Here is a 20,217-nt window from a genome sequence, read left to right on the forward strand (position 1 = left end):
CGAATAACGACTATTCATTGATGTGATGTTTTTATTCACAAATATTAAAATATTTCTTTATTTATAATGCAAGAAGGAAAGATAAATCCGGTGTACGTTAATAATAATAAATATAATAATAAAATAATAAATATAATATTTATCTTCATAAAATAGGATAAAGGATCTCTAAGCATATATAAAAATTACAGTACATTAAAGATGATAATAATAATAAATTTATATTATATAATAAAGGCCTTGTATATAAAAACGTGCAAAAGATGAAATTGTATTACTTTTTTTTTTATTTCTTTTTTAATGAGTAAAATTTTGATAGTTTTTATTCGACTTAATCACGAAGACAACAATATACAGTCACGAAATGTAGCTCACACTGATGCTAGGCACATAAGTACACACGTATAACAGCTATTAATATATGCACGCAATGTTAATTCGTGATACGTCTCTTTATATACCAGGTATATAAATATGAAACCGGAATTTTTGTTTAGAAAATACACGTTTATTGTATGAAAATGATAAAAAATATTTTATTCCAAGTATTGCCCATTGCTAGCTATACATTTTTCCCATCTCTCTGACAATTTGTGGATGCCACGCCAAAAAAACTGTTGCTCCTTTGAGGCAAACCAGTCATCGAGCCATTTTCGTACATTTTCGTAAGAAGTGAAGCGCTGCTCAGCAAGTGCGTGTCCCATCGATGCAAATAAGTAGTAATCGGATGGAGCCAAGTCTGGTGAGTAAGCCGCATGCGAAAGTATTTCCCAACTAAACGCCTCAATCGTTTTCTTGACCGGTTTTGCCATGTGTGATGATGCATTATCATGAAGCAAAATCACTTTGTGTCGCCTTTTTTGATATTCTGGTCGTTTTTCACGCAAAGCCTGATTCAAATCGAGTTGTTGTTGCGTTTGAGCGTCATTCTCATCCAACAATGTTTGCAATTCGCTGTCTTCAAACTTCTTCGGTGGTCTTGCACGTTCTTCGTTTCTCACGTCAAAATCGCCACTTTTGAATTTTTTAAACCACTCAAAGCACTGTGATTTGCCAAGAGCATGCTCACCGTAAGCTTCGACAAGCATTTGATGCGATTCTGCAGCAGTTTTCTTCAAATAGTAACGGAAAATCAATGCTGTCCGCAAATCGTAGTTTCCAGGCACAAAATTCGACATGTTCAACGCTATTAAAAACTATGCTGTTGTATGAAACTTGTATTGTTGTGAGTTGAAAATCTTTATCAGATGTCAAAACAAAAAAATGGCGCCAATGACGCGGTTTAACATTGACAACTAGGGCGATCTATGGGCAAATTCCGGTTTCATATTTATATACCTGGTATATATATTCCAATATCTTATAATATATTTTGTACAATTGTTAATTAAAGAGTATCCCAATTCCTGCAGGAAGGAAGCGAGAGATTTCGTAATTATGTATATGTATATTTACAAGTGTTTGATTATAATAGATGCTTTGTTAATTAAACTAATTTAATGATCGAGAAAAAAAAACAGATTGACGGAGCTGTGATCGGCATTATTTTTCAAATATATGCTCAACACACATCGAACAGTAGTTCGGATGTATCCTGTAAGAATGAGAAAACGAATCAAATTATTTCTGTAGAAAATAAGGACCGTTATTTCAAATTTATCTTCGTCAATAGAAATGTTTTAATCGATATTCGTTTTAAATGACATATAACGCGAATAAATAAATAATAAATGTCTTTTAGGCATATCGTATGTACAACGTGTGAAGCAGTCACACGTAAATTAAATAAGAGACATTCATATTCTTTCGAAATATTCTCGAAAGGGAGCGATAACAGCTCTAACGAGTCGATAGAGATTTTTATAGCCTTCGCTTACGACGGCTATATAACAACATTAATATACATAATTACGTACTGCCGAAACGTTTCGTCGAGAGTCTTTCTTACCTAGCAATTCTTGTCGTGCTGCAAGTAAAATCATTTTGATTTTGCCTTTTTTTTTTTATATAGGAATACGTCATTTCGGGTCGGTGTGATATTTCCTTCTTTTTTTTTGTTTTTTTGTTTTTTTTGTTTTTCGTGTAAGTAATTTATCGTTAGGCGTAACTCGATGTGTAACAATTAGCGCTGATGCATTAAAAATCAATTTATCGTTGTTTCGATCTTAGCGCATATATTGTACATTTTATCTTGAATTACGTCCGAGCTGAGATTGATGTATGTTTAATTCTTTTGTGGATCTCTATCGTAACTTGATACGTTATTTTTACTTGAAGTTAAAAATGACGTAAAAGTTTCTACACCGACAAGAAAATATAAGAAGATGAAATGTGGCATGAACTTGATTTGTACTTTTTTTAAACATTTTTTTTTTGTGTGTTTTTCATCAAAGATCTTTGCGCATAATTTTTAATTTACAAGATTGATCAAATTTTCATTCTAAAATCTAATTAAAGATAAAAACGATGGTGTAAATAATTCTTTCAAGATCCGACGAAAGAAAGACCACGACGGAAAGATCCGAATCATCGCGATCAAATTTCTGTATTTCAAATATTTAGCAAACAGGAATTCTCAATATGCAATCGCTGTTGTTATTATAATCAATATTTTTGTTTCTACTAGCCATCTACGATTCAAATTACCGCTAATTATCTAACATTCGCATGTACGATTCGTGTTCGAGTGGCAGGATGAGAAATTACTCGGTTAATTTTATTATTGAATTTCAATAGAATTTTGCATTACCTTAGCACGTATGCGCTCGTGTGTGATTAATTAACGTATCTATATGGTACTTCAAAATCATTGGGCGAAATTAAAGATCTTCATCATACCATCGATATTCGGATAATTTGCGAAGCGAATAAGGAACAAATAATTTTGCTAATTACCCGATTAAAATTAATTGTGAATCATAAAATGATTCGTACACAAAAAATTCTCGGGTATAGAAGATACATTGTTGTATATAAAATAATACGTTTGTTACATTTCGCGTGCTATTTCTGCTTTCGAAATATTCGATATTTATCGAAAGTTCGATCAATCGGAAACTAATACAAATTTCATTCACGATTTTTGATACACATGTGGAAAAAAGATTTTTGTTCGTGAGATAAAAATATGGACCAAAAACTCACGCGCGGCTGGAACTTGCTGAATGCCAGGGAGAGGGTGTAACGTTTGTGCGTCAATGACGAACAAAGTACGGCATGTTTCACAGATACGAATAAATATACAAAATTGTAGTTTACAAAACGACCACATTTTTTTTGGGCGACCGAACCCATTGCGGCCGTAATTTTTTTTTTTTTTTTTTTCGTGTACTATCTTAATTGTGTATGTGTGTATGTATTGCAGTATTTACCCCTTGCACTCAAGAAAATATTTTGGTATTATTACAATAATATTACCAAAATTACTTCCATGTATCGCTTAATATTTATATAATATAATACTCAATATTAAAAACAAGCATTGCTTTTGTATTATTTCTCAATGTATAATTTAATAATAATAATAATAAATCAATTGCATTAATGATAAAGTAAGAACATGAGTTAAATTGGAATTTTTCATACGTAAAATTAGGCTGCTTAAAACTATTGAATTTCTGTTATTTGATTGCATTTTTTACAGAATTAAAATGTCACTTTAATATAGATTTTATAATAATTATAAAAATTTTAGAAAATTAATGAATTAAAAAAACTTTGGCAAATTATATTATACACATTAATGATAAAATATAATAAAATTTTTGAATTTCAAGTAAATTTCAATAAAAATTCAGTTAGATATTTATGACGTCGAGTCAAAAAGTCTAATAAACGTGATAACATTTTAATGCAGGAATTTTGATATTTAAATTTATCTTTTCCCAATTTAAAAATAATATTTTTTTAAAGAACAGAGTATTTGTCAGATTTAAGTAAATAATTATATCATATAACTACGCAACAGATACGCGAGTGCAAAGAGTTGAGCAAGGGTCGTCGAATCACTCACATTTCATGGGAATGTACAAAACATCTGGCGCTTATAAAATGCTGTCGAGTACGGCGAAACGGACGAGGCCCTTCGTGCTGGTCGGCCTGTGAAGGGAATCGAGGTGACCGTTCGAATATACTACGAAGAGAACTCGGAGAAGGTCGGCGAGTCGGTGTAGCCTAGAATCTGCTCCTCGTTCATGCACAATTCCTCTTTCCTCGCGCGCGCTTCTACTCTCTCGGAGATGCTGCTGATCGCGACTTCATCGCGATCGCTCGGCTCGAGAGGGAAACAGAAGATTACATGGATTAGGAATCGCGGCGTGCTCGCCGTTTCGCAATTATTACTGATGATATGAAATCGCAACAAACGCTATAAAAGCGTGATAAAAAATGATATATAAAGCGCATACAAAATGATATAGATATATTAGGTGTACAAATAAGTTTCCGCCGTTTGATAAAAGTTGGCGCCACCAGTAAGTTATGGTTAAAATTGTCAGATGTAAAACGTCCTTATCGTAAGATTGGACATCAGTCAATAACATAACCTTACAATATTAGTGATTTTTTATCAGTATAATATATTCTTTTGTGTGCGAAAATGTCGAGTTTTGAGCCGAATAAGCGTCATTTGCGGGAACTTTTGATTTATTTCTTCAATTTGAAGAAATCTGCAGCTGAGGCGTATCGATTGCTTGTAGAAGCATATGGTGAGGCTGCCTTAAGTGAGAGAAGTTGTCGTGAGTGGTTTCAAAAGTTTAAGAACGGTGAATTTGACATCGAAGACAAAGAACGTAGCGGAAGTCCGAAAGTGTATGAAGACGCGGAATTGGAAGCATTATTGGATCAAGATTCGTGCCAAACGCAAGAAGAACTTGCACTTACATTGGGAGTGACTCAAAACATTAAGTTCCGTTCTTACACAATAAATGCCCAATTTTTGATAAAAACCGGCGGAAACTTATTTGAACACCTATATATATAAGAGCAAATGTGATATAAATTACAGGGTTGGGAAGTAACGCGTTACTTGTAACGCCGGTACAGTTACATTTTTTCGCTAACGATCGTTACTTTTTTCTGTTTGTAACGGCAACGGTAACGTCGTTACATTTTTACAGTAACGAATTAGCCGTTACTTTCATCCTTATCTTTTGGTTCTTTATTATCTTATATCTATTCAATAGATGTATCTTTTGAACAATATTTTGTAGCCTTCTATCATAGGCTGCATTCCGATAGTCACTGCCAGTACGGAAAATCTATAGTAACGTAAATTATAGATTTTACGATACTGATAGCGAATATTGGAATACACTCTTAATAATATCAATATTTCTCTTATCAATATTTAAAAACAATGTTTGATAAAAATTTTCGACAAATTTGGAATTTGTAAATTACAATTTAAATTCCTATAATGATAAGCGTATTAAAAAATAAGGATATTAACATAAAAAATTAGAATCATTAAATAAGTTTAATATAAAAAACGCATGCTATATAGAGACTAATTTAGAGCTTTTAATTGTAACATAGATTATTACATTTAATATTGATTATTAAATAATTTTATAATCTAACGGCTTATTACAAAAAACGAGAAAGTAACGAATCGTTACTTTCCAAGTAACGGTAATGGTAACGAGTTACTTTTTACAAAAAATAACGGTAACGGTAACGCGTTACTTTTATAGAGTAACGTTCCCAATCCTGTATAAATATAGAAAGGATAGAGAACTATACGAAATATGTAAATGCGAGCGAAAGAAAAAGTTGTGTAGCGCAGCTAAACAAGCACTGCAACAAAGTTATGTAGCGCAGAATGCGTTACGTTTTAACCAGATCAGAGTTTTTCTTCGAATAAATTGTAGGGTAAAAAGCCTAATATATTAAAATGCTTGAAGCAACAGTATAACAGCTTTAAGATTGAAAGGGAGAGACTTTTCGCGGAGCTTTGTCTCTGTAAGTTAGAATTAGTTGTGTTCGATTAAACCTCGCTGTGAAATATCTCGCCCCGTTCTCGAAAAGCCGCTCAATCTGCTGACATCCCCGCGGGGATATGATCCGCTATCGAAAGCGAGGAAAATCCGTCACCTGATCGGAGTCGCGGCGCGGCTCGCCCTGACTCCTCTCGCACGCTTGGCACATCGCCAGACTTATCGGCGGACTGGCGGTGTCCGCGTTGAGTTCAGACAGTTCCTGAACGGTTGACAGCTTGCGCTCCTCTTCGTCGTCGTCGTCGCTGCTGTCACCGGCGCCGGCGCCGCAGCCTCCGCTTCCTTTGCCGCTTCTGCCGTCGCCGCCGCCGCCGCCGCCGCCGTCATCGTCGTCGTTGACATACACCTCCGCCTCGGTCTCGCGCACCCTCGCTCGATGCTCTGGACAGGGAGGGAGGTGTATGAGAGCGACCTAGCTAACGGAGGTCTCTTCGACCGACGGACTCGCCATCGCCTGGCTCTCACCGTTCACGTGCTTCTGCTCATCCGCACGTCCCGGTATCCCGCGGGAAAGCGGGGGGCTGCTACGTGAACCCGATGTCACGCTCTGCATCGTCTGGCTGCGACCACCGGCAAAACGCATGCTGTACGCCCCGCGATTACCGCTCTGCAAGCCGCCCGTCTGTGGAGGTCCGAATTGATTTTACGCGCGTCGCGATGATAGTGATTTCACAGTGATAAGAGGGGGTTCTGCCTAATTCCGGACGAGTACCGCTGCACGAATTTCTAGGATATATGGTACACTGCGAAGATTATCGCGCGATTTGGCAAGTTACACAAGCGTAGGATATACAATATATGTAAACATGTCGGATCAATGGAATGGAAACTTTGCTCAGCATAAATTCCACAAACAGTGCGGTAACTTATGCCAATGCGTTAAATTGATCGTGCCATTCTCGTGTGTTAACGTACGCTTTTACATCAATTTCAGTCAGGCCTTTATGCGCTTCGGGGTGCAACGATGCATCCAATCGAATTCGGTATAACATTCACAATTATTCCTATCTGTCTATATATAACGCGTCTGATTTCATTTCTGTCTGACTCGTACACATTTTCTCTTCTGTTTGATCGAAACTGTTTGATTTATTATTGTTTTAATGATTGCTCCTCAACGCGAGACATGTCGTAATTATTTTTTTATTACGCTGGACATTATCCGTAAAAAAAAAAAAAATACAGTTGTTTAACATTTTTATTCACATATTTTAAATCTTTTAATACTGAATAATTGTTGAAAGCGCGAATAGAATTTTGTTATTTTAATGTTATATTATTCCGTCTCTCTTCATCATATTTTTATTTTAAGAAATGAATTTTATTAGTTGATCTTTATTATTAATAAAGCCTATGACATAATGAGATAATCATAAGAATTAAATTTTAAGTCTTATGATTTTCAAGGTTTCCTATGACGTTTTATTAGAGAGTAAGGCTTTTTCGCATATAAGATATTTATACTGATAAATAGATTATGGCAATTTAAACAAGCAGTTTCAATGAGGAGATTTCTTTTCTTTTACTTGATAATGAATGCCCTGGGATTAGGCGATTGTAACAAAGCGAAGACTTTGGAAGAAAAATTTATTTATCCGAGAAAAAATCGAATTTATAATTTTTATTATTAATAATTATTGTGCCTTATAATCCATAAGTAATAATGAAATATATCCATATACAATACTTAAAAAAAAAAATAGGAAACACTCTAAAAATTGGGCTATTTTCAAATCGCTGAAACTCGAAAAACCTCGTAGGCAAAAAATTAAAAAAACATTTTGTAGCTTGAAGTTTCAACTTCAGTGCGCCATCGGTGTTTTTTTAAAATTTTTGTATCTTCCTGGTTCCACGTATTTTTGACACTCTGTAGCTTGATAAAAAAAATTTCTCTCCAAAAATTCAACTCAAGTTCCACAAATTACAATATTTTGCCTATACAAAATGCTTTTTTTTTTTAATCTTGCTACGATTTTTTAAAAATGACGTTGATACTCGGCGAAAAATCATCGTAGACAAAAAAATTAAAAAAGCATTTCGAAGTTTCAATTTTAACATGATAGCAATGGTTTCGAAAAATTCTTTTATCTTCTCATTTCTAGAAAATACAGATTTAGTTTCAAAATCGTGTAACTCGGTCAAAAAAAATCGTAGCAAGATTTTAAGAAAAGCATTTTATAGACAAAACGTTGTAGTTTGTGGAACTTGAGTTAAATTTTTCGAGAGAAATCTTTTTATTCAGCTGCAGAGTGTCAAAGATATTAGGTGTACAACTTTGCTTCCGCCGTTTTCCTATAGATGGCTTTAGCGGTAAGTAGTGGTCGAAATAAATAGATCATAGACGTCATGCAATAAACTTGGGCATCTGTCAATATAACCCCATAGAAACATTAGTCGATTTGTGTCTGCATCATAAAGTTATTCTCGATTGAAAATGTCAGTTTACGAGCCAAATTCTCGTCATTTGCGGGAGGTTTTAATTTTCTGTTTCAATATGAAGAAATCTGCGGCTGAGGCTCATCGAATGCTCTCAAATACTTATGGTGAAGCCGCTATTAGTGAAAGAACGTGTCGTGAATGGTTTCAACGCTTCAAGAACGGTGATTTTCACGTCGAAGCGCGGCATAGCGGTGGAAGAGAGAAGGTTTTCGAAGATGCAGAATTGGAGTCATTACTTAATAAAGACTCGAGTCAAAGTCAAAAAGAATTGGCACGATCATTGGGAGTGAATCATAAATGTATAACCAGTTTTTTACAATAAAGCCTCGAATTTCGGAAAAAAAACGGCGGAAGCAAAATTGTACATCTAATACATAATTTTAAGGAACAAAATAATGTATTCTTTTTTAAAGTACAGAGCCAGGAAGATACAAAAATTTTTAAAAATTATGGCGCATTAAAGTTGAAACTTCAAGCTACAAATGCTGTTTTAATTTTTTGTCTACGATGATTCTTCGTCGAGTTTCAGCGATTTGAAAATAGCCCAATTTTTAGAATATGAAAAGTGTTCCCTATTTTTTTTTTTTTTTTGAGTAGTGCATAATAATGAATTTCAATTTACGTTCAATTTATCTGAATTTATATTAGATTAAGACGTTTGTCTTGAAATTGTTGTGTGAAAGCATAAAAAAAGAATAATAGACAAAAATATATTTTGTGAGAGGGAAATCAATAATTTGGACAAAAAGATATTTTTGGCGAAAAAAAACGCGTGTAGCTTTGTTTTCGTGAAATTTTATATCGTCTCTGGAATTTCCAATCTTAAGAGAGATGTTTGGTATATTTCACATCTTACGGATTAATTGTCAGACATGGATAGAATAATAAAACCAATATTGTACATACGTTAGGATGTGCAGGGCGAACGTTCTTATAGGGCTGGAACAGCACCAAATAGACCTTGGGGGTGAAGAGGCAGCCGAGGGCAACCGAGGCGGAGATATTGATACACATGCACATACTCGCAATCTGTACCTGCAAGGTAGGCCGTCCGCTCGACTTTACATGTTAACAAATTCAGAAAAACGTATCATAAGGCCCAAATGCGTGGGGGACGTGATCTTTTTTACGCCGATACAGACCTTGTAATCGTTATTGGTGCCGAAATAGATGGGCACGAAGGCTAGCCAGACGATGCATGTCGAATACATGGTGAAGCCAATGTACTTGGCCTCGTTGAAGTCCTCCGGGATTTTGCGCGTCTTGAACGCGTACAAGGTACACATCAGGATCAGGAACATGTTATAGACAAGAGACATCATCAGTGAGAACGTGGACACGCGGCACGTCAGCACCGCGGACAGCGGATAAGGATGAATCTCTGTGGTATCCGGCGGTTCAATCATCAGCCATACGATAGTGCCGATGAGTTGGACTGCGGTAATGCCTGCGTAAAGAGGAGTGATCAGATCCTACGATTCGTCGCGCTATAAAATAGCATTGGAAATATGACATATTTGCGGTAACATTGTCATCGAGGAATGAATCAAAGAGAAAAACTAGAACACTCCTTTCTTTCCGTATATATTCAAATTAACCTTTTTATGAAATTACATTTTTACATTCTCTGTCGCATAATAAAAATTTATATTAATTTAATAAGAAAGATATAATTAAAGCAGACTTATAGTTACAATATTGTATCAAAAATATTACGAATAATAAAATCATAATTTATATCAACTTTAAAGCACAGAGATAAAGGAACGATGAGATATAACTCCGCTATATATTAGTGATTGCATAAGTTCTCTCTCTCTCTCTCTCTCTCTCTCTCTCTCTCGTGCCCGATTTAAATATAAACTTCAATAGATTATATTTGAGAGATAACACTTTTATTAATCAATTATATAGTCTCCATTCTTTTCTACAATGGTTTTCCAACGATCTATAAGCTTGTCGATTCCATTTTTGAAGAAAGAACTTGGTTTTTCTTGAAAAAAGTTTCTAAGGTGGTTTTCGACAGCTTCCTCGGAATTGAGATTCTTGCCATTTAAACTATTCTGCAAAGACCGGAACAGATAAAAATCTGAAGGCGCAATATCTGGAGAATATGGCGGGTGCTGCAGAATTTCCCATTGCAATTCCTGCAGTTTTCCTGCAGCTTATTCCTTTCAGTCAGGAGATGCGGCACCCACGTATCAAGCTTGGAAATGTATCCAAGCTTTTTTAAATGACGAAAAGCGGTTGAATTATCGATGTTCAGCCTCTCAGCAATATCCTCAGTTGTAATCCTTGGGTTTCTTTCCACTAAGGCATGCACAATGTCATCATCGATGCCAGAAGGCCGTCCAGAGCTGGGTTGATCCTCCATGTTGAAATCACCATTTCGAAATCTGCCAAATCACTTTTTGACTGTTCGGAGAGCAGGAGCGCGGTCCAAATAAACGCTTTGAATATTTTTTTGTGCAATCCCAACACTCACGCCTTTCCGAAATTCATATAGCATTACATGCCGCAAATGCACCTTTCGTTCTCCATTTTTAATGATTTCTCTTATGCACACATGGACTTATCTGAAAAATGTCTGACGCTAAATTGACATAAGACAACGTCATCTATTCGGTGTAAGCAACAATTATCACACGAAAACAATAGAACTCCGCCATGCAGTAACTTAATGCCATATATGAAAATCGGGCACGAACTTATGCAATCATCCAATATATACTTTTCGAGATTTCTACTTTTGACACAAACAGCGATACGAAATATGATGTTTAGTTTCGATCGAAATTGCAATAAACAAGGATTGCGTCAAATCCGAATTGATCATCTCTATCTTGTTAGAGAGGAATATATTAATATGAAATTTTATCGTAAAAGTCGTAACATTATTTCCCTTCGTCGAACATGGCCACCGATTTTTATTTCAGGGGGGAGGGAGAAGATCGCGTCAAGCATCGGCGTGCAATTATCCTCTCGAGGTCGTGGCTTGTCGATGTGTTTACCGAAGTGAGTGCAGCTCGTACTCACCGATAGCGATTACCACTTGGCTCCTGGGCGATGTGTAGGAGAGCCTCTTGATCTTCTTCGTGCTCTGGTTGAATATCCGCGATATACGGTTGGTCTTGGTGAGGATCGCGCTGTAACATATACTGAGACAGAGACCGAGGCCGATTCTGAGGTATGTGCAATTCCACGTAGTCGGCTTGCTCAGTATAACGAAGCTCATGCCATAGCACGAGAGAATGCCAATCAGAAGGACGTAACATAGTTCGCGTCCCGATGCCATAATCACCGGAGTACGATTAAATCTACAATAAAAACACAACATGTATTTAATCATGAAAGAATCGAGTACATAGCCTATATATATAATATAAAATAATATATTTTAACTTAAATATATATTTTTTTTAAATTTAATATAAATCATTTTTTTTTTTTTTATCCATTTTGTATCTTAAACAATTAAACGACTTACACACATTAAATTATTAAATATTATATATATAACTTCACGTTTACATTATTTTTGACATTAGTTTTGCTTTTCGAAAAAAGAATATCTTTCAAGATTAATAATTCTGAAGAATATACGATGGAACTATTAAAATCTATCCTCATGCATTACGACGAGTGATAATTAGTTTAAGTCACGAGTTATAATTTATACAAAGTATCCAATAACTAAATCCATGCTAATTAATGTGAATCTAAATTAATAAGTTAAGGTAAAAAAAAAATTTTTTTAATTAAAATTTGTGGTCCGAAAGTTCTATTCCTTTCTTACACATCTATAGTAAAATGCAGTAAACCTTTTAGTACTCTAATTAAGTAAGTTTAATAGGTCGCTAATGAAGCTTTTGATTAAATTTTCGCTTTGAAAGCATCGACTTTAAATCTTTTTAAGCGCTCTTTTTCAATGCTAATATTTCTCGCTCAAGCTCGTTATCTTTTTATTAATAAAGAAGATATAGAATGTCTTTTTACACACATACACACACACACACACACACATACTTATATTCATTCTTTATATTAATAAATTCAGAAGAATATTTTTATACTATATTTATATACATTTGTTTAATTTAATAAATTTTTTTGTTTTCTGTTACTGGCGTTATTTGTTAGCAACAAATTATTTGGAATTTCAAGACGATTCTTCTTTAACAGAAATATGGAGAAAAGTTATTTATACTGCTTTCTAATTTTTGATATTATACAGCTTTATAATAAAATCTTAAATCAAAAAGTTAATTCTGTAAAGCGAAGTCTACTTTAAAAATGATTGAACAACACAGGGTCTGTTTATTATCTCTGAAACTTTGTTTACCAAAGATTCCTACTCGTTAATTATTTAGGATGTCTCTTGCTAGAAATTTTTGAAAATTTTTTCATATAGAAAAAAACTAATATGAAGCTTGCTAAAAAATCTGTCGTATAATATAACATAAGAATATAATAATAGGAGACGCGCGTGTACACCCTACATAAAAGCATCGACGGATACATAAGGAGCAGAACGTAGACTCACCGTATGAAGACGACTGTGGTGAAGAGGGTGCTGAGGATGCCGATTGACGCGAATATCAGCGGTACCAGCGCCCAAGGACTTGTCCAAGGTATGACCTCTGCGGTGAGCTTCACACAGCCCGTCATTGTAGCATTCGGCGCATACCCGGGATAACACTTCTTGCATGTGTCGTTGTACACGTAGGCATCCTCACGGCAGGCAACGCAACTCCAACAGCAGGGTTCCTGCACGCGAAATTTTTCGGCATACAGCTTATGATCAGGGTTGGGGACGTTACTCTATAAAAGTAACGCGTTACCGTTACCGTTATTTTTTGTAAAAAGTAACTCGTTACCGTTACTCGTTACTGATTTTAAAAAGTAACCGCGTTACCGTTACCGTTGCTTGGAAAGTAACGATTCGTTACTTTTTCGTTATGTGGTTTCGTTTTTCGTAATGCTAAAATAAGCTATTAGATTATAAAATTATTTAATAATCAATACTAAATGTAATAATCTATGTTACAATTAAAAGCTCTAAATTAGTCTCTATATAGCGAGCGTTTTTTATATTAAATGCTATTTAATGATTCTAATTTTTTATGTTAATATCTTTACTTTTTAATACGCTTATCTTTATAGGAATTTAAATTGTAATTTACAAATTTCAAATTTGTCGAAAATTTTTATCGAACATTGTTTTTAAATATTGATAGGAGAAATATCGATATTATTAAGAGTATATTCCAATATTCACTATCAGTGTTGTAAAATCTATAAATTACGTAACTATAGATTTTCAGTACTGGCAGTGACTATCGGAATGCAGCCTATGATAGAAGGCTACAAAATATTTTTCAAAAAATATATCTATTGAATAGATATAAGATAATAAAGAATCAAAAAATAACGATAAAAGTAACGGCTGATTCGTTACCGTTACTGTAAAAATGTAACGACGTTATCGTTACCGTTACAAACAGAAAAAAGTAACGATCGTTATCGAAAAAAAGTAACTGTAACGGTAACGATGTTACAAGTAACGCGTTACTTCCCAACCCTGCTTATGATTCACATGATCATTAATTGAGAACGTGTGAGAAGGAATAATTGACGATTAATCGTTCATTGTCTTGAATTAATGATGAATAATGAAGCCTATAATTATAAAGGATCATCAATAATAATCAGTTAGCAATCATTATTACTATTACATATTGATTATTATTGATTATTAATTTCATTATTAATCCATTATGGATATACATAATTTATCATTGATTGATTAAAAAATGATAAATAATAAATCTAGAATCAATACCCTAAATGCTAATAAAATTACTAATAATTGTTATTATTAATATAATCAGTTAATAATGATATATTTTTTATTATTGCGAGGAGAGAAAAACATTACAATTCAGGTATTAAACTGTGGTGTCGTATTGTGTAAATTATTGCATTATCGTATAAAACTAACAAAATAAAAAATAGAATAATTTGTTATCGCATTTTATACATTGGTATAAATTATGAATAAATTGAATTTCAATTTGCGAAGCAAGTGTAATTTCAACGAAGCAGCAAATCGACTAGATCCTCTGTCTATCTAGCAAAACAAACGGATCCGAATTATTTACAATAGGTTCCTAGAAAAATGGAATTGCTAATAATTTTACTTACTACTTGAATTCCATTTTATACCGAAATAATAAATAATTTTTGCTAGGGATAAAATTGATAATTCTATTTTAGAACTGCTTAATATTATTAAATAGTACCTGCTCACGCAATATCTATAAATAATACAATATTAATGGGACGTGTAGATAAACGTGGATTGATAGAATAAGGAATGATTGAAGAAATATAATATTTTGAGACCGAAAAGCTAGGACAGAAAGTCCTTTAGAGATTTGCTCGTTTTTTGCTCCATTTTGGAGAAAATCACAAAAAAAGAAACAAAACAAGTTTTCGTTTTTCTACTTATTTATTTACATTTTATTTATTTTATCATCTATTTAATGCAGATATTGTTCAAAATATTGCCCTCTCGCAGCAATGCGAGCATTACATCTAGCACTGACCTCATTAATCGCAGCTAGACATTGTTCTAGTGATATTTGGTGCACTGCATCTATGATTCGGTCTCTTAATTGCTCTTTTGAATTAATTGGCACCGTAAAGGATAACATCAAGTGTTTACATATGTAAGGAACCTTGAAGCAGAAAGTTTATTCGGTGCCAATCGACTCAAGAGAGCAACTGACAATGAGAGATTAAATTTTTGCGATTTTCTCTAAAATGGAGGAAAAACGAGCAAACCTCTAAAGGACTTTTTGTCTTAGTTTTTCGGTCCCCCATACGCTCTTGAAGTTTTGCCATTTAAATTCGGGACACCATGTATAAATAAAGAGATTGGAAAATTGTGTATATTAATGGTCATTAGGAATTAATTATCTTATATTTAAATTAATCTACAATACGTTTATTATTAACTAATTCGTAATATTTTGTGTATCAGTTTGATTGTTCATAATAATATGAAAATGCTAATGACTAAATGATTACCATCATTATATCATTAGCATTACCGCAATCAAAACCCCTGTCAGCATTATAACAATTATGAGCCGCATTATTCGCGTCACGGATCAAACTGAATATGCGTGATCGCGCAGAGATGAGCGAATGCGGCGATAATTATAGTTTTAATTGCCATTACAGAGGCATTTATTGATAGACATTTGTCAAAATATACGCACTTCAATCGAGCAGTGAATAAATCTAATTCGTGACACGAATCACGCACCAGTTGTCGCCCACTCGGCGTGTCATTCATTAATTATTTAATTAAGCCGCGCTTAACGAATCGCTTTCATGATTGTTTAATTGCTGGTATGTTCGTGCATTTTTGTTAAATACGTAGATTAACAAGAAAAATGCAACGAAGCCGTGTTTTAAATGCGTGTAATGTTTGTTTTCAGGTCTATTTAATTGATAAAATAATTATGCATAAATCGATTATTAATGTAGATTTTGAGTGAAATTAGATTTAATCGAATTTATGTTCGATCGTATAATGAATGTCTATTTTTTAATGTACAATAGATACACTGTGCAAAAATATTTATGCCGTAATATTTTATTATTTCAACTGCTGCTATTTTGATATTACAAGTCTATTCAATTTATTGATTTATATTTAATTATATTAAAAATAAAGAGTGAGCGGGGGGGGGGAGAGGAGGAGAAGGAGAGAGAAGAAGAGAGTATTCAATTTTATTTGTATAAATTTTTTTTACGAAGATTAAATATACGATAAATACACATAATTAATTGCAATCGTAAGCTAAATAATTTCTTTCTTTTTTACGAAAAAGATCACGAAATGTAATCTATTGCTAGATTATATAAATAATATTCCTCATAGATGTGTATAAAAAATGAAGAGGTTAAATTTAGTTGTCTCTAAAATTAAAACTGCAAAGTAAAATTATTGTTACAAGTAGTATGTTTAAAACAAATTAAAATAATCAAACTTGACAAATCCGAATACTATTAAAATTTATTGAATATTGGCACTTTATGTGTGATATAACTTTTATTTATATCTTGAAAGAGAGAATAATATAATATAAATAAAAATGAACAAAAAGATAAACAAGCCGGAATTCAATATAGAAACTTTCGACCTTTACCCGATCGTTAATCTGATTGCACGCTATCGTATGTCGTAGCAAGATTTTTCGTATGAGTTCTCTTTCCTCGAACGAACTATAAAGTTTTTATTAAAGATTCATCGGAGTGCGATGCAAGGAATGTAGAGTTTAATGAATCGTAGGTGCGATCGTAGGTGCAAAACACAAAAAAATTGAGCTATTTTCGTTTGCTTTTCGCGACTACGAGCGTTAGATTTTCTTAATGAGAATCTATAATAAACATAGTGAAACTTTTGTCACAATCAATGAGCTCTCTTTCGTCATTGTTGGATTAAACTTTTAAATCTCGTATAAGTTTATCCCGGAAGCGAATTGCGGAACAGTGATAAAACGGAAATGGCTGCGGCGATGGACAGATAGCTGAAAAAAAATTGGAAATGAGGAAAAATGGAATCGAGAGGAAACTTTAAAACTTTAAATTCTTTTCTTTCGGGTTGAAGAGTATTTAAGCTAAAATCCTCGGTAAAAGTTTCCCATATATGCAAATAAGTTTATAAAAATAATAATAATAAATTTTATATTTTCTATTTAAAAATTTTGCGAGATATGTGTTTGCAGGCTAATAATATAAAAGATATGAATACTAAATATATGTATGATAGGAGGAAAAGCAAATAATAGAGAGAACATGTGATTCGTCGCGGATTAAGGTCGCAGATGATCGTCTTTAAATCCGGAAGAAAATTGCGCACAAGTGATGAAAATTAAAGTAGATATGACGATAGAGAGAGAAAGAAAATAATTTAAGGGACTTGGAGATTAAAATTTTAAAAAATCCAAGTTGGAATTTGTGCGAAAAATTTCTTATCATCTACAAAATCAAAATTTAAAAATAATGAATTATAAAAGAGGAGAGCACAAAGAAAATATGTTTTCATTCTCGTTTCTTTAAAAAGTACTTTAGAAACATAAATGAGAATATCAAAATTCCGCGTTGATTGTGTTCTTGAAAAATTAAAATTTTTCTTTCTCCAGATGACTGTTCCAAATATTATAGAAAAATGTATGAATAAAAAAGGATTGTATACGAAAATAAGTGATTGTCATTTAAAAATGTATGATATTTATAATATTTATTCTCAAAATAAATTCTATAAATAGTAATGTTTTTTACTATTCATATGAATAAGAGCTGTATTATATTTGACTTAATAAAGTAAAGGAAACACGTAACTAATGATCTTTTTTCTCTAACAAAATCCTAAAGTTAATTAGTCGTCACGAAGGATAAGACGTGACTGTGATGAGACGTTCGATAATGCTTCTGGTTATAGCGACTCACCACGATATCAAATTCTTCTTGTTTGCTCGATATCGACTAATAATAAGAGAAGCCAATTATCGGCATTATAGAGCTTTATAAGCAAACCCCCATCAATTGGAAGAAAGTTTAATGCGTATGTCATTAACTATTGATAACAAAAGATTAAATGAGCCATCTTTAAAAATTTCTGAGCCATATTTAGAGATAACTCACAACCATACGTGACCTAAATAAGTTATATCCCAAAGGATCCAAGCGCCAAAAGGCATAATTGTTTCACGAATATAGCTTTAATACTAGAATGTATAATCTAAATTTATGGCTTCTAAATTAATTAAACTAAATATTAAAACATAAAATCCAAAACATAATATAAAAATGTAAAAATAAAATAATAAGAAAATTATTTTATAGAGTGTGATGTTATATACAATTCGTCTGATTGGAAAAAACGTAAGAAATAGATAGAAAAAAAAAATATTTAATACAAATCAATTAATGCAAATAGAACAAATGATTGTTTAAAAAAATACATTGTAAATAATTTTTTTAAAAACAATTATTTTTTTTTTTTTTATACTAATTGATTTGTCTCATTATTCTGTACATAAAAGTATTACTAAGTAGGATTATCGAAAACTAAATATTTTACGAGATATTTAATTTTTTATATCAAAATATGTCAGATTTTAAAATATAAATTAACTCAAAAAGTACTTAAGAAAAAAAAACTTTATTATAGTGTTTTGAAAAGCTCTCGAGGTAAGCTACAAGAGTATGTAATGAAAAATAGAAGGTTCCGTTTAAAAAATTCAAAGTGATTTTTATATGATCTTGACGGTGCTATTCAAGATCATACTAATATTATCATATAATGCGTCACTTAGAGCTCTATAACTTTTGCATGAAACATTTTTCACGAAAATCCCTTGTTTCCTCAAAAAACTACTGATACGGGCGCTCTGTTACACCCTGTATGTATGACGCTGTTTGCTCCTGCCATATGAATTATAAATTGTATTAATTATGATATATAAAAAGAGATATATAAATTATATGTTGGAGATTGTGTTAAATAATAATATTAATCTCAATGCGCATTGATAAGTCAAAATAAATTTGAATAGTCTCTTTTTGAAATTTATTAACTCCGAAAGCCGAGTCGATGAGATTAGTGGTAAACCGCAAACAAATTTCGGCATGTAACAACAGGTCACATTTAATGGGAATTAGTGGGCTATTACTTAGTTAATACCAGGTATATAAATATGAAACCGGAATTTTTGTATAGAAAATACACGTTTATTGTATGAAAATGATAAAGAATATTTTATTCGAAGTATTGCCCATTGCTAGCTATACATTTTTCCCATCTCTCTGACAATTTGTGGATGCTACGCCAAAAAAACTGTTGCTCCTTTGAGGCAAACCAGTCATCGAGCCATTTTCGTACATTTTCGTAAGAAGTGAAGCGCTGCTCGGCAAGTGCGTGTCCCATCGATGCAAATAAGTAATAATCGGATGGAGCCAAGTCTGGTGAGTAAGCCGCATGCGAAAGTATTTCCCAACTAAACGCCTCAATCGTTTCCTTGACCGGTTTTGCTGTGCGCGATGGTGCATTATCATGAAGCAAAATCACTTTGCGTTGCCTTTTTTGATATTCTGGTCGTTTTTCACGCAAAGCCTGATTCAAATCGAGTTGTTGTTGCGTTTGAGCGTCATCCTCATCCAACAATGTTTGCAATTCGCTGTCTTCAAACTTTTTCGGTGGTCTTGCACGTTCTTCGTTGCTCACGTCAAAATCGCCACTTTTAAATTTTTTAAACCACTCAAAGCACTGTGATTTACCAAGAGCATGCTCACCGTAAGCTTCGACAAGCATTCGACGCGATTCTGCAGCAGTTTTCTTCAAATGGTAACGGAAAATCAATGCTGTCCGCAAATCGTAGTTTCCAGGCACAAAATTCGACATGTTCAACGCTATTAAAAACTATGCTGTTGTATGAAACTTGTATTGTTGTGAGTTGAAAATCTTTATCAGATGTCAAAACAAGAAAATGGCGCCAATGACGCGGTTTGACGGTAACTACATTGACAGCTACGGCCATCAATGGGCAAATTCCGGTTTTATATTTATATACCTGGTACATTGATTCCCATTCAACCACTGATTAATCTCTTGAATCTAACTTTGAGATAAAGTCTTAAAAAACACGCCAAAAAATTATATATTACATATCTTCTATAAAAATTATATTATGTGTCTTCTATTATA

At 33.2% G+C, this 20,217-nt stretch overlaps 1 protein-coding gene across 7 annotated transcripts in view; it reads right to left on the bottom strand.

Moving 5' to 3' along the window:
- Positions 1-3,962: 3,962 nt before the first annotated feature.
- LOC138939776 (metabotropic glutamate receptor 8) overlaps positions 3,963-20,217 on the bottom strand; it is a 131,702-nt gene continuing 115,447 nt past the window's right edge. For 5 of the 7 annotated variants that reach the window (XM_070307939.1, XM_070307938.1, XM_070307940.1 and 2 more), the window contains exons 12-18: positions 12,979-13,202; positions 11,472-11,752; positions 9,578-9,882; positions 9,342-9,494; positions 6,462-6,618; positions 6,094-6,377; positions 3,963-4,273 (exon numbers count right to left, since the gene is read on the bottom strand). In XM_070307939.1, coding sequence (XP_070164040.1) covers positions 4,133-4,273; positions 6,094-6,377; positions 6,462-6,618; positions 9,342-9,494; positions 9,578-9,882; positions 11,472-11,752; positions 12,979-13,202 — 1,545 coding nt within the window. In that variant the 3' untranslated portion in view covers positions 3,963-4,132. Of the gene's footprint in view, positions 4,274-6,093; positions 6,619-9,341; positions 9,495-9,577; positions 9,883-11,471; positions 11,753-12,978; positions 13,203-20,217 lie in introns of those variants that run through there. The other 2 variants (XM_070307944.1, XM_070307945.1) reach the window with 2 other exon arrangements.

This window comes from Polyergus mexicanus, unplaced genomic scaffold, assembly GCF_030449975.1.
Source record: "Polyergus mexicanus isolate NDT 795.1 unplaced genomic scaffold, iyPolMexi1.0 SCAF_15, whole genome shotgun sequence".
NCBI classification, from domain to species: Eukaryota; Metazoa; Arthropoda; class Insecta; order Hymenoptera; family Formicidae; genus Polyergus; species Polyergus mexicanus.